This window comes from Nymphaea colorata, chromosome 2 (genome assembly GCF_008831285.2).
Source record: "Nymphaea colorata isolate Beijing-Zhang1983 chromosome 2, ASM883128v2, whole genome shotgun sequence".
Taxonomy (NCBI): Eukaryota; Viridiplantae; Streptophyta; class Magnoliopsida; order Nymphaeales; family Nymphaeaceae; genus Nymphaea; species Nymphaea colorata.
In genome coordinates, this window is record NC_045139.1 from 6827710 (window position 1) to 6843583 (window position 15874).

Genomic DNA, 15874 nt, shown 5'->3' on the forward strand with positions numbered 1-15874 from the left:
TAGGTTCCCAGTTTCTACCAAAATTTACTTCCAAGAGGTAAGCCGGAAAATAGTAATTTCCCATTTATTTCTCACAAGAGGTTATCCAGTAAAATCTGGAAATCTGAGCCGGTTTCTGTAATTATGAAAGAGAGAGAGGGAGAGAGAGAGAGGGAGGCACTTTCACCCTTGGTGAAGGTTGAAACAAACGGGAGCTCGAGCCCGTTTGGCGTCGACGGCCAGTGCACCGATCAGAGGACGGGAAATGAAAGGCAAAGTTCAGCCGGTTTTACTTGATCTATGGTTTCTCAGTCGCTGTTCGTGCCGGAGGAACCCCCTGAACCTGAATCCTGATTTCTCCCAACCCAGCTGATAAAACAGGGTAGGAATTTGGGATAGTGCCCGTCCTCTCCCTGAATCGTGAAGTCAAAGAGAGGGAACATGGACGACGTCGGGGCGGCGGCGATCAAGCACGCATTGAGGGCGCTGAAGCAACGCCATCTGCTGGAGGAGGCAGCTCATGGCCCTGCTTTTATCGCAATCTCTCGCCCACTTACATCTCCTGTACGTTCGACTTTGTCTCATATAGTTCGATTTTATGATGTATAATGAGATGCCCATTTCATGATTTTGATTATTTTGTTTGGGTTATGAATCTGTTTGCGAATTTTGTTCCCCTGATCACAGTTATGAATTGTGACAGTCGCCTGTATTTTGCATACTGTGAATGTATGCGCGTTTAGGTTGATGATATTCGATGGTAGACATGGTAGCTCGCTCATTTATTCTCTTCTTTGTCTTCAATTCTCGGTCTTTTTAATTGTGCTCATATGTTTATCTTCGCTGGTGCAAGTAGAATTGTAGTGGAGATGGAGAATGGTGCATTACCAATCGAAGTTTTCCTGTTTCATCTCAAATACTCGGACTAAGTTGGGACAGTCATTAGTGCCTACAGTCCAGAATTAAAGCCGACCCTAATTTTCTGGATATGTATCCAAAATTTTCTTAGTATAAGAGATAATGGTGGCTTATTCATGAACATGGTTCAGGCAACAGTTTGGAAGGAGAAATTGGAAAGCCTTGAGCAGGAGCTTCAACAGTGCTACAAAGCTCAATCACGTTTGTCGGAACAACTTGTCACTGAGGTCGCAGAGTGCAGAACCTTGAAAGCTCAAGTTCAGGAAAAGGATGAAGCAATGAGTGGCCTTCAAGAGGAGCTTAAGAAAGAAAGGTTTGGATGGCGGCTGACGCTTGCTTTGGTGATTGCTGTTCAATAAGCTTCTTCCCTGCTTAACTTGTGGTAGCTTCTTCCAGGGAGGAATCCTCTCGGCTGAAGATCATCTTGGAGGAGAGATCAAAAGCTTTGGATCTGGTTATAGGTGAGAACCAGGCGCTTAGGGAACGCCTAGATGATGCTGTACAGAGAGCGAAGAAAGTGGAGTCAGAGAACAAGATGTTGATTGATCGCTGGATGGCAGAAAAGATGCAGCACGCTGAACAGCTTAATGAGGTAATTTCGTTGTTGCCCTCTGTACAGTTTCTCTCTTCATCCTTTGACTTTGACATTTACAGATCTAAGATGTTTTACAATTCTAAGATGTTTTACAATTCTAGGATGTTTTTGAGGGTTGGCAGTTGGTAATTGGCACCGTCCCCATTTATATGACATTAACAATATGACATTAACAATTACTTTTATGGTAAACATATCTTGCTTGTGGTAAACAATTTTCATCTAGTTCTTCTTGTATTGATATGCCCTGATATCATAATGTCTCATGGTTTGGGATATCATTAGGAAAAGGTATGCATATGAGAAAGAAGCGAATAGAAGGTAGATCACTTATGAAGAAGTGAAGAAAAGGAGGTAGCCTTAGTGTTCCAAATCAACTAAAGGCACTTCAAAATTCAATTTCTGAGCTCATGACTGCTAGAATCTCCACCATAAGGTTGTCACAGCTTTTCATGCCCCCAAGTTCCCAAACCAGCTTTTTTTGTAGGAAGGGAGTTGTGATCTCCCTCCCACTTCTTCACCTCTCCATCGCCTATGCTATTCCTGGCCAGCCGCTGGCAAGCTGGATCAACATTGTCCTGGTTTAACAGTGTCAGTCCGACCATTTTTCAATCAACAAACAGCTGGGAATGGCCAGAAGGAATTTGTCCCTGGGATTCTTTGGCATTTTTTTCTGGGGAGGAGGTTGGGGGGGTTTCGGTGGCGGATGGGGGTACGGCCACCCATTGCCAAGGCCATCCTTGTTGCGGGACCCTAGACAGCCTATTCTCTGTCAGTAATTGGCCAACATGCAGGATCATCCTTTTCTGTTTCTTCTTCTTTTTTATTTTCTCCTAAAGTTCTCTGACCTCCATTGGCTATGAGTGGATCTGTCGAGGTTGCACTGGATGATAGACATCAAACAGCTCATGTTCTAGCTAATATCTAAATTTAAATGTTGGGAAGACCAAGTTTTGGTCAAACTTGGATGCTAAACTTAGTTTAGAATGAAACCTGGTCTAAAAGTTAAAACCAAGTTTGCTCTGATTCTCATAGAAAAGGAAATTATAGCTTTTGAAATCAAGTAGTATCATAATTTTAGTAATTATTTTGTATGCATACGCAATGGTTGTTCACATACATGTTCGATCACCTACTGTAAGTAGGTCTCTGAAGAAAGCAAGGTAAATAACAAAAATGGGAAATTGCAAAAAACAGTGGCTTCTTTAGAATAGCAGCTTTTCATGTCTAATCTAGAGGCTTAGTGTTAACAATGCCCGTCTAATTTGCCTCCTCATTCCTTAATCTTATTCTTTCTTGATGTCTGATTTTTGCATATTAAGGTCCCCCAACCATCTGGGCTTTTTGCTAGGAGCATTGTCCTTCGTTTGAGCATTCTCATTTCCCTGTTCAAGCTTGTTCAAGTAGACTATGGCAGTATTGTACATGACTCTTAGGTTTTAGTATATTATAATTTATAAGCTGATAGGGTTTTTGAGAATGGAATAGTGGATTGGTTCTTCACGGCATATTTGTTTTTTTACATTTTGTAACAGTTTTTATTCTTATTCTAGCTGTGTAGATCTCAAATTACTTTTATACAGAAAAACTGGAGCCAGAAAAACTCTATTGTTAGAAACTTAGAATAAGGACATTAGAGGTGCTCTAGTGATTCATATGGATATAACGTTTGTCTGACTGTTCTCTGCTTTTCCTAAAGCATGGTCAGTGGAAAAGGAAAGTAGAAAATACTAAAGCAGAACTGTCTCAGGAGGATCAATATTTCATGCAAAAATGGGAAAAAGTCATAGCTATTGATTGACAGAAAGAGTAACTAATATATAGCTTTGTGTGGCAACTTCAAGTATCTATAGGGAAGTCATTCACCACCGTTGTGAATTTTCTGATAGTGGCAACAGACATGCTTCCACTGGCTGCTCTTTTCTTGTATACCAGATCAATTTATTGTTTTTGGACTGAAATCTTGACCCTATCTTGATGACGATATAAAACTGAAAGCTTCTTGTTTTTGCAGGCCAATGCTTTATATGAAGATCTGAGGAATCGACTACGGGCAAGTAGCTTAGAGCAACTTGCCCTTCAGCAAGTTGATGGTGTAGTTCGGCAAAGTGAAGCAGTTTCTGCTGATTTTGTATCATCAGCCATTCCATCAACATGCAAGCGCAAAATTCCAGCGCATAAGGGTAGTTGTGCTTCAGTGATGTTTGAGAACAATTCAAATAAGTTAATCAGTGGTGGGCAGGAGCAGACTGTAAAATTTTGGGATGCGAACACAGGCAATTCGTGTGGATCCTTGTCTGGCTGCCTTGGTTCTGTGCTTGACATGGCAGTTTCTCATGATAACAAAACAGTTATAGCTGCAAGTAGCTCCAACAACTTGTATGTCTGGGATGTGGGTTCTGGTCGAATCCGTCATACTCTAACCGGACATACTGACAAAGTCTGTGCTGTTGATATTGGCAAACTGTCCAACCGATTATTGGTGAGTGCTGCTTATGATCGAACCATAAAGACTTGGGACCTGCAGAAAGGTTACTGTCTCAACACAATAATGTCACATAGTAATTGTAATGCACTTTGTTTTAGTGCCGATGGGCAGACGATATGCAGTGGTCATGTTGATGGAAATCTACGGATGTGGGATACCAGAACAGGGAAACTAATGAGTGAAGTTGCTGCTCACTCTCAGATTGTTACCTCAATCTCATTATCTCGTAGTGGGAACATTGTTCTGACAAGTGGTAGAGACAACTTGCATAATCTCTTTGATGTAAGGACCCTTGAGGTTTGTGGCACATTTAGATCAAATGGCGTCAAAATTGCATCTAATTGGAGCCGTTCTTGCATAAGCTCTGATGACAACTATGTAGCAGCAGGATCATCAGATGGTGCTGTATATGTCTGGTCAAGATTGAGCCCAGACACTGTGAGCAGGTTAGTTGAACACACAGCTCCAGTCCTTGCTTGTACCTGGAGTGGGCTTGGAACGCCTTTAGCATCTGCTGATAAGAGTGGAACTATTTGCATATGGACATGATGTGTGGTTTGACTGCAGAAACAGTTAATGTTCCCTTGTGTAAATTATTTTTCTTTTTTGGCGCTTTATTTTTTAGAAGATTTGCCCTGTATATGAACTGCCCCTCAAATGTCAGGATTACAAATGTTTGGTATCTGTTGAGGAAACAACAAACTCTTCTTCCATGTGGATGAACATGTAAAGCAGAACTCATCCCTTGGAGACCATGTCTTTATCTTGCTACGTCTGATGAAGTTCAATCTTGGATCTTTATGATATTTTGGGACTTGCAATTAGTTGATGATGAGCTTATATTTAGCAGTCCTACAAATGGGGAAGCATGGTTGGCGGATTATTTTAGCGTTTCCATGTCCGTCGGATCCAAGTTCACTATCGCTTCATTGCCTGGGCTTTCTTGACTCCAGTATCCGTGATTCCTTAGCTGTTGATGGAGATCTTTCCTGTCCTTCCGCATTCACGTTCCTCAGAGACTAGACTAAGTTAATGACTTCCATAATGAATTTTCACTACAGCGTGAGGTATGGTCACCTGCTTTTGGCCATCGAAAGGGTTCTGGTCATGCATTCGAGATGTCGGACACGCCAAAGCTTAGAAAATTACATCTGGGCTCGAGTTACACACACACACACACTCTCTCTCTGTCTCTCCCGCGCACACGTACGCAAACATATGCAGCTACACGTTGCATTAGTAATTTAAGTGCAAACAAGTTTTATATTTTGCTCAACTACTCTTCATTGAGGGTGCGCGACTTACGGGTATGACTTGATACTAGCAATTCATGCACTCGTAACCCTACAGCGTTGAGTATATGGGTTTCCACCTCAAAGAGAATGAAGGAGCTTATATCTCGTCCTAGACAGCCATTGGTGGCACAAAAATCTTTCTGCTTGTTTAAGCTTGATGAGGGGCACTCTGCACGTAGTAATTTTGGTTCATATTTGTTCCTTTTCTTCTCGTTAATATTCTCTCTCTCAAAGAGGAAGACATTTCAACCGTTGAGTTAGTAGAGTTGGAGTGACCATTCAAACTTTCAATCCAAGGTTGGCATGAGATAGGGGGGCACATAATCGTATTTATTGAAAGCAATTACAATAATATGGAAACTGGTGCATAAGCAATGTATCCAGTACTTATTTTTCCACCCAGTCATGTAGCTGCTGCCACTACTGCTCCCGTTTTCCCAACTTATTCCTCCGTTAATCCTTGAAGACATGAAACGGACAAGTACGTCGAAGAGTAAACTCTTGGCCTCTTATTAATTTGCTCGACTGAAACTGCTCACTTAAACCCCTGCATCAAATATTCACAATGTCTAAAATTGCTATGTGTAGGGGTCATGTGGCTAATGAAATGGTAACATACACTACAAAAAAACGACACATTACCGACGACCAGAAATGCAATCCATGAACATGTCTCAAAAATTGGAGCAAATTCATGTAACTGTAGAACCAGCATGTCACGAACCAACCCCAATTTTTTAATAGACTCATGTAATGGTATGTTGTCGCCCCATTGTCCGAAGGATATGAAAACCACTATAATCCGTTCCAATCAATTTGATTTGATGACTTACGTGCTATCATATATACCAAAAGTAGTTTTACTAGGTCAAACTAAGGAGGGAGAAAGAGGGACTTGCTTGAGCGAGTACCAACTTGATGAATGGAACAATGGTGACGGCTAAGCCCGCGAGTCTCGGGGAGGTTCTCAGCCCTCTTCAGCCTCCTCTCATCATCCCTTCTCTCTACATCTTCTCCTCTCCGGCTGCCTCCTGATACCAACTTCCTCATAGCTTGAGACATGCACCCTTGGTTTGTCTCCCTGACCTGCTGGCAGCACCGGCACTGCGGCCTCTGGCCGCTGCTGCCTTCGCTCCTTAATGCCATCCTTCCCATGCTTTACGTAGCTCCTGCACTCATCTAACTCCATTTGCTCCGATTGGCACCTTACTGGACTTGGCCACTCTCCTCTCAATTCTACCATGTCATCGTCGGCGGTTACGGTGTCGGTGGTCTGCACCATTTTCCGGTAGTTTGAGGCATCCACCATGGCCATGTTCAAACACAGCAGAAGGAAAGCTGCCACGGCCGCAGTTGATGGTTGGTGAATACGCCATTGGCTATTGCTTCTAGTTTTAGGCTTAGTGCAAATAAATGCAATAGAGGGTGAGTTGCTCATTGTATTTATAGTTTCTTGACGTTTTTTGTCCTATTGAAGTAGACATCGTGATCTACGAGAAGAAAAAAAATGAACATAAGATAGGGAAATAACAACGATAAATAGAGCGGAAGATAAAAACAAATATAGAGTCGAAGATAAACATGAAATAACAACATGTGTATATACTACATATGAGAAATAGAAGAATATGAGATAATGTTATTATTTCGTTATCTCGTCTCATTTTGTTTCTCCTTTAGAGTTGTTATTTTATTATCTCACATTCTTTTGTTTTTCTAATACAATGTGTGGACTAACGAAAGCGTGAGATCAACTTATAGACCATCTTTTGTTTCGTCAACGATTGTAGATGAAGCATCTTTTTTTCAGTGCACCTCCCATTTCCTTATCGGAAACAAATTTCAAATCTAAGCATTGAATATATATATATATATATATATATATATATATAATGCTTATGCTGAACTTCTGATTTCACCGAATCGGCAGCCAGGCCAACTGGATTCAGCTTCTAATTTTTAAACCACTGGTTCAACCCTTAGACAATCTGACAAATCAGAACACACCAAAATTTCAGAATGGTCAACATGTACATCGTACATTTGTCTTAAAACGGATTCTGATTAACGTGCTTAATTAATAAGGTTCATGTTTCTTCTACATTTCTACTTTCGAGTCTCATTGATCAGGCTTATTGCTCAGTACCCGCTCTCTGCAGCTCTTATCATAGCTAAATATGACAAGGAAATTTAAATATGTTTTGTTTTCATTTTGATGTTCGAACAAAATTTGCTTACCAAATGCATAGTATATAACGGATTTGTGATGTATAGCAAACCCATTTATATGTGAAAATTTGAACGTCGTGTGTTTTATATGTCCAAACTCTGAAATAACCTCACTCTAATTAGGGTAATATCTAATTAATTGAATGTATCACAGATTGTCATTTTATCTACTCCAAATTCAAGCCTTTTAATTACATGAAGAGACGTTAGGGCTTAATAACGTGCGCCTGTTCATGAATCAATATCAACACTTTTTTTTTGGTTCTCATCAATTAATATATAGTTGCTACCAAGTGTATCTTATTACAGAATGCATAATTACAATTTAGAAATCAATCTTTTGTCCTTGCACAAAATCTTAAGCTAGTTACTTACATGGCTCGGAACCCAGCCAATGCTCAAGTAGTTCAACATCTGGAGAGGATTTTTATAGAGATCTAAAGCTAGGAACTCTAAAGTTTGTGAAAGTTTAAAAATCATGAAATTCTCTGTTTCTACAAGAAAATTGTCTGATTGAAGCATGAATATTTTACGTTCTTATTCTAAGATTGATTCATGGTAATGTTACTTCCCAAAATCTAAGATTGGTTTCTGGTAATGATTCAAACATGAATATTTTAGGTTCTTTAGGCAAGATATTTGGGTTACACAATTGTGACAATTGAGATGAAGGGTTGTTTGACTATCTGGCTTGGATATCATTTGCATGCCAAGAACGTCTGTCTCAAGAACAGACTGTTCTTTCGTCGTTTGGTGTTTGCAATAGTAGCTTGATTAACGAATATTGCTTCAACTGTGGCAGGTTTTGTTCGTTCCAGCTTGAGAGCTACAGGTGGGCTCGTGCAGAACACTAATATTTCCTATTCCAAAATTCACACTTTTATGTGTTGAGATCTCTCTTTGTAGAATGGATTGGGTGTATCCAGTTACCAGCTTAATTTCAAAACACACACACACACACATATATATAGTTAGATCTTGTAAAGAAATTCAAATCCAATTGATCTTCACGTCTGTGCGCATCCACTCATTAAGGGCTCCGTTTCATTGAAGAGAAAAAGAAAGAAGAAAGAGAGAATCATAGCAAAATTGTTCCATTATCCTTATTTGAAATTTTTATTTCAACTGAAAAGAACAAAGCCCAGACGTAGCTATTGTTGGCGAGTCCTTATTATACCCAGAAAATTTCTAAAAGAGAAATCAAAATGAGATATACGCTGCTTAAGTTCTAGAACTGTACTCCTCCTCTCCACCCTTTGAATCCGAAGAGGGCAACCAGCTAAGAGTGATCCCCATGCACGTACCTCTTATTACCACGCTCTACCAAAGCTGCGTCCCCTCATACGCCTGCATTAAGAATGTGTAAATGTGGATCAATAAAATTTAGATTCCCCCAAAACTATCTGTAACTTCAACAGACAAGCATGCATGATATATAATAAGTTCGTAAGCTGCGTTTATAATGCATTGTGCGCATCATTTAAATTGTCTATGACCATGAAAACCAAGGATATCTGATCAGATATTGTTTCAAACCCGCCTAACAAGAAGAAGCGTTTCTACCATGCCTTATCTTTGTTAGTTTTCACTGTAAAATAGAAAAGTAGCAGTTCTTCTTCGTCCTCGGATCCTCTTATCAGTACCACTTCTTTTAATCCTTATTTACACATACTTGCAGATCCTGGATGACGCATCATGGACTTAAATGGAACAGAATATGGAGAGGAAAAAGGGGAATACTTAACAATCAATACCTCTGCACCACTAGAACACTGTTGCCACAATATTTACATCTGTCTCTAAAAACTACTACAGATTGTTGTTCTATGATTTATTTAAAGAGGAAGCATGTTTTCGGTATGATTTTGTGACTGCCTGCTTGACCCAGCGAGAGAGAGAGAGAGAGAGAGAGAGAGAGAGAGAGAGAGAGAGAGAGCTTACTTGAGCGAGTACCAACTTGAGGAATGGAACAATGGTGATGGCTAAGGCCACAAGTTCTGGGGAGGTTCTCAGCTCTCTTCTTCATCCTTTCGTCATCCCTTTCCTCCATATCTTCAGCTCTTCTCTGGCTGCTTCCTGATACCAACTGCCTGATGGCTTGGCACCTGCACTCCTGCCTCGTCTCGCTGAGCTGCTGGCAGCAACGGCGGGGCGGCCGCTGGCTGCTCCCTCCGTTCCTGAACCCAAGCAATGGAATGCCTTGCCTTCCGTGCTCCACGTAGCTCTTGCACTCTTCCAAATCCATTTGCTCCATTCGGCATGCGGACGAACCAGACCACTGATCTCTACCGTATTCAACCATGTCATCCGGTCGATCGAATGTCACCGTCTCGGTGGTCCGCACCGTCGTCCGGTGGACTGATGCCTGCACCGTGGCCAACCATACCAGCAGAAGGGCTACCATGGATGCCATCTGGGTGCTCGATGAACAGGCCATTGCCATTAATGCTTTCTTTGTAAATTGTGAGAGGAGCTGAGCTTGAAGTTGGTGCCATGGAAGGCTGCAGGCCTTGGTATTTATGGTGTGCGAGAGTACCAGCGAAGTCGGGGAGAAAAAGTGGAGAGAAGGCCACGTAGTACGCAGGGCAAGGGGCATAGGCGAGAGGTGCCATTTTCAGGGGAAACTGAATCAGATATTTACCAGATCAAAGGGCCGTTGTGGCTCCATGATATCCGGGTAAATGAGACGTTCACCTGTTTACTGATTGTCCGTTGAAGAAATTGCCAGGTCTTTGTTTTGCTAATCCATTTATAGCCGAATTTGAAACATTCAAATTGAAATTTCTCAAGTTGCGTTTGATTTCCTACGGATCTCAGATCCGAGGGGATTGAAATCCACGTTAGGTGAAATCCACAGTTTTACATCCACCCCCAACGTAGATCTCAAATTCAAGTTATAATGTAAAAAATGTAGATCTGAGATCCTATGAGGGGACTTGAACCTCAAAACCATGGATCTGAGATCAGTGGTAATCAAACATGGCCTTAAGAGTTCTACACCGGACCTCACTTATTTGCAGAAAGTTCATAATGGACCTAAAAACACTTGCAGCCACGATCTTAATTGTTTTTGGCAGTTAACTAGAGCAGCTGCTGTGGCAATAGCCATTGTGGGTTTCGATTTTTGGCCATGCCATTTGCTGTGGCTGTTGGAACCATCAGCATCAGCCACAGTTTAACCATGGTTTTAGCAGCATTTGCCCGGTTTCAGCCGTGGCTGTAACTTGCAATATGGCTAATTTGGCAGTACTTATATGTTGGAAAACATAAACTAATGATAATTCTACATCTTCTTGTGATATGTCAGAATCAAAATTTGATCTGATGTTTACACTTAAGGCACATTAATCATACTTCTAGGACTTGAGGTCATTTGTGATATATTTATTTATTGCAGACAACCAATTCGATAAATACTTCCTGATAGGCGTGTATGCTAGAAGCCACTTTTTTTGCACAAACCTGTAGCAGGAAAGTTAAGGTTCACATACCCGTGTCATCGTACCCGTACCAAAAATGGGCACTTGAAGATACTTGGGTACTTTTAAATCCAAACTGCTTAATTTTACTTCGATCTAATTTTTTTCCACCTTACTTTTCATTCTATTTCTTAGAGTTGTTGTTCATTAATATATAATGTTTTTATTTATATCGCTTGTTTATTAAAATGTTACTTTCATTTTGATTTTTTTGTGTTATTTTGCATATAACATACATATATCCTTTCGTACCCCCATACTTATATTTTTAAAGTTGTCACATTCGTACCCATATCTCTGTTCGTACCCAAACCATACCCATACCCATGTAACTTAGGTTACAATTTATGAATACTTTGAACAGAGTTACTGCATGGAGGCCCTCAAAAGGAATCCGGCTCAGAGGATTGTTGTGAAAGGGGCAGTTGATGATGAGATTACTGGACAAGAAGACTTATGAGTGAGAGCCTAAAAACTATGGTTCTATAATGGGACGAAGTGAAATGCACGAGTGAATATCATTGGGATTAATTCTTTCAAAGCTTCGAGGGAGATAATGCAATTATCAATACTCATATCATGGACCTCACGTTCTGCCAAGCATTGGTGAAGGACCCATTAGGTAGATATTCAGATGCATCTCCGTTCAGGATTGACAAGTTGTACGCTTGGATTTACAGTATAGATAAAATTGATGGAACATTTGATGAAGTAGTAATAACTGATCAAGGTTTATGATTTGCTATTTAACTTATGGTCCAGTTACATGATTAAGTGTGAAGTAAATGTGAGATGCTGAACAAATTAATTAAGTACACAAAATATTGGTGCCCAAGCTTTTTTATGTTGGTTTGAAGTCTTTGGAGAAATTTGAAGCACTAGGGATGGAACCAAGCTAAAAGATAGATCATTTCTATCGAGGTTTCATTGTTATGCTTCAGGTTTTCGATGTATCAAGTTTCATTTTGAGAAAGGCGGCAATTCCAAGTCTCCATTTTACTACATCATTTTGCCTCTGATTTTTGAGTAAACCTATGGAGATTCCACTGCCTGAAAGCCGAAGTGCTTATTTTTCCCACCTCTAAGTCTAGGGCTGCAACTAATGTGTCCATGGTGTATGTCAACTAATATATCGATGTCTGCTCATTTGCAGCACCGGCCGGACTCAAAAAGAATTTCAGGAAGCTAGAGCAGTAATATTTTTTACAAATTTCATATTTCTAATAGATTCTAAATATATTTTTAAGATGCTTAATACCAATTTTAATTTTTTTTTTGGCAAATTTCAGGGGGCGCTGTTCCTTCCGACATTAGACACCATATGGCACAATCCGCACGCTGCACAAAATATTGGCACATCTGCTAACACGTTCAAATGTGAGCAATATTTCTACCTATATATTCCATATCATGCGGTTTACGACCACACTTTCGACGTAAGAGCTCAAATTTGACAGCCTTTGTATGCGAATCAATTCATTGGTGGCTTAATCTAATGTAAACGTATAAACGAATTTGCCTAGTACCTATATTCTCTCTCTCTCTCTCGATTTACACATACACACTATATATATACATATATAGTCCATTATATGCAGTAGCTTGCCACTAAATAGGAAGCAAAAGAGAAAACTTCACCATGAGTTTCTCATAGGAACCAAAGAATAACAATTTTCTTATTCTTCTGAACGAGATTGAAGAGAAGTTTGGACTTCAATACAAAACGTGATCTTGAGTTCAAGTCGGATAGTTAATATTATTTCCTTAATCAACCAGCGAAAAACATGAAAACCAGCAGCCAATGCTGTATCCCAGGACTCCTCCTCTCCACCTTTCTGGAGTAGAAAATGGGGCAGCTCGAAGGAGCGACATCGAACCTTGCCTCTTATTGCTCTCTTCTAACAAAATCGTCGTCTCTGATCAGAAGGCTACATAGAAGTTGTTGAAACTCTGTTAATGGCGAGAGAGAGAGAGAGAGAGAGAGATGAGGGAGAGAGTGATAGAGACAGAGAACTCACTTGAGCGAATACCAACTTGATGAATGGAACAATGGTGACGGCTAAGGCCGCAAGTCTTGGGGAGGTTCTCCGCTCTCTTCATCATCCATTCATCAGCGACCCTCCCCTCCACATCTTCTCCCCTCTGGCTGCCTCCCGATACCAACTGCCTAATGGCTTCGCACCTGCAATCTTGCCTCGTCACCTTCAGCTGTTGGCAGCACTGGCGCGGCGGCCTCTCTCTGCTCCCTCCGCTCCTGAACCCCAGCAAAGGAACGCCATCCCTACCATGCTCCACGTAGCTCTTGCAGTCGTCCAGATCCATTTGCTCCATTCGGCACATCAAAGAACCAGGCCACTCCCTACCGTATTCTACCAAGTCGTCGTCGACCGTCACCGTCTCGGTGGTCTGCATCGTCCGGAAAATTGAGGCCTCCGCCACGGCGGCCAGCAGCCATACCAGCCAGAGGGCTGTCATAGGTGTAACGTAATTGGTGCTGAACGAACACGCCATTAATTAATTGCAAGTGCACAAGCTTCTCGATCGCTCGTTTCGCGCTTCTTAAGAGAAGTACTGGCTGCGAGGTGAGATCGCAACGTAAAGAATTTATACTGCTGGAGGGAGGGAGGAGAGAAAGGCACGTAGAAGCTGTATTGCATGGACAGAGTCCAATGTTAGATGCAACTGATTGAGACACTTGCAGAGAAGAAGGCCTCTCTGGTTCCATGATATTCGGGTGATTTGACTTCGTTCAATTTCATTTTCAAGTAAGTTACGGGGGAAGAGCTTTGACTGGTTCATTACTATAAGCCCGCGGCACCATATATCGTGTTATTATAACATCTATAATTTCCTAAAAGTATAGTCATGTTCCAGTTAGAATATTACATATATTTTCTTTATTTCAGAAAGCATAATGTGATTCGACTTTGTGATCATGTTTGGCATATGTGACACATTATTACTGTGTCATGAATATACTCCAAATAAAAAATACAATAGATTTATGAAATGTTTTTTGTGTTTAATGAATCTAATCAAATTTTGAGTTAGGTGCATGGAACAATAATATAATGTTACTATTCCTAAGCGACCCTTAAAGACATGTTTGATTATTACACCAATTAAGTGTACTTCACCAAATTGTAATGTCACCTCAAGAATGAAGTCACGAAGAAAGTCTAACTACCCAATGCATCCAACCGTCTTCTCATAATTTTAGGGTTGTAACGTAGTAAAATTCTGAATTTATTTACTAAGTGTTTGTTTCTTTATATGTATAAGGTGATCATATTTTTAAATAAAGTTACCAAGTAATCAAATACGCCTCAAAGGAGCAATGAGCATTCTACTAAGACACCATCAAACACAATTGTTTCAAGCAGCTCGCTTTCTTTATTGTTGAGTTAACTAATGGATGATGGTCTACAAATATCTAACTAAAACGTAGATGCTTATAGTGTAAAGCATCTTATACAGATTATTGGACAGTAAATTGGTAAAATGGATCTGAGTTAATCTCGACAATAGTTAAACCATACCCATCAACGCTCACTGCCATCATGCCATACCCATTGAATAATGACACGAGTTAAGTTATGAAGATGGAATCTTAAAGATTACTGCTAGACGCGTTAAATTTTAGGCTATGAGCAGAGATGCAAATGGCCGGCAGGATTGAGATAATCAAACTAAATACACAGGAAATCAGATTCGGGTCAGGTAATTGGGTTCATGCAGCTAAAAAGAATGCAAAACTTCAAAACCATAAAGCATCTGCTCAACCCCTTGACATATATGGGAAATAGGTATATTTTAACATAAGTTGGTCGACGTTGGTGGGAATTACAATTCCAAGATTTTATTTCCCAATTTTTTCAGTTTCCCAACCTCTAGTACCAGGTTATTGGAATGTGGAAGTTTCATTCCATATGCCCCATCTTATCAGATGTGTTGGAATTTTAGTTCTAGATACTTTAGTTTCATGTTTGTTTATGCATGAAACAAAAATACCACCTGAATACAAGAAGTTTAATTGTAGATTTCTTCACTTGTGGCTGAGGTCGTTGTCTGATTTTGTTTTCTTGTTCTTGTTGGTCTTTTCTTGGAATCTGTTTGGTTCTAGTTGGATGCTTTGTTGTTTTAAGAGAAGCTAGAACAAAATCCGCTGTTCCCATTGCCAAATCTGCATTATTCTTCTTGTTGGTTTCTTTCATTTTCTAGCTTTGTCTGCTCTTAGAGTCAAAAATCTTTTTTGAATCCCTGAAAGCCAGCTTCTACCGCTGGCTTCTACCGTCCTTTTGAATCCCTAGTCTTGAGGTTCTGTTGGCGACAATGAAGAGTGGGGTACTTATTCAGGATTTCCTAGATGTGGGAGTCTAAGACCTGAAACTCTTAGGGACAATGCCCGTGCTATGATCGGCAACCTCTGCTTCACTCTCTTAGTTCTCGGTGTTCTGATCGTCACCATCATTTCTGCAACATACCAACCAGAAGATTGATTGTGCCGATTTTAGATCTCTTCCATGTTATGATGCGGACGACGATTGAACAATTCAAGGACAAGGGGAAGGGGCAGAGAGAAGGGTTACCTGCTTTGACGATCTGCTCCTGTTGTGGACAAGAAGCAGCTGAATCTCTCCAGCTGAAGCAACTATGGATGAACAAGAGACACTGGAAGAGACGAAAGGTAAAAGAGCTCGAGCATGGAGAGTAAAGTTCCACCTGTTTAAGTGGAACCTTAGTTCCCGTATTAAAGTTTCATGGCTACTTAAAAAAAAGACTCTGCACAAATTTGTTGAGAGATGGAGACATATTTGAACGTTCCACTTTTATGATACAGTTCCAACAGTTTAAACACACTCTTAAGATCTATTTGGCAATATTAAACTGT

General features: G+C 40.5%; 3 protein-coding genes across 3 annotated transcripts; 1 reads left to right on the forward strand and 2 right to left on the reverse strand.

The window, feature by feature from the left end:
- The first annotated feature begins 166 nt into the window (after window positions 1-166).
- LOC116246831 (autophagy-related protein 16) lies at window positions 167-4786 on the forward strand. The gene is made up of 4 exons (XM_031618715.2): window positions 167-543; window positions 1029-1210; window positions 1294-1489; window positions 3507-4786. The coding sequence occupies exons 1-4, from the start codon at window positions 421-423 to the stop codon at window positions 4527-4529; spliced, it is 1524 nt and encodes a 507-aa protein (XP_031474575.1). The 5' UTR covers window positions 167-420; the 3' UTR covers window positions 4530-4786.
- A 3815-nt stretch (window positions 4787-8601) lies between these two features.
- LOC116248863 (2S seed storage albumin protein-like) lies at window positions 8602-9983 on the reverse strand. The gene is made up of 2 exons (XM_031621872.1): window positions 9446-9983; window positions 8602-8851 (listed from the first exon to the last, which is right to left on the reverse strand). Exons 1-2 carry the CDS (start codon window positions 9945-9947, stop codon window positions 8844-8846), a joined length of 510 nt encoding a protein of 169 aa, XP_031477732.1. The 5' UTR covers window positions 9948-9983; the 3' UTR covers window positions 8602-8843.
- Window positions 9984-12636: 2653 nt separating this feature from the next.
- On the reverse strand, window positions 12637-13550 carry LOC116248837 (2S seed storage albumin protein-like). The gene is made up of 2 exons (XM_031621831.1): window positions 13002-13550; window positions 12637-12911 (listed from the first exon to the last, which is right to left on the reverse strand). The coding sequence occupies exons 1-2, from the start codon at window positions 13492-13494 to the stop codon at window positions 12904-12906; spliced, it is 501 nt and encodes a 166-aa protein (XP_031477691.1). The 5' UTR covers window positions 13495-13550; the 3' UTR covers window positions 12637-12903.
- Between the last annotated feature and the right edge of the window lie 2324 nt (window positions 13551-15874).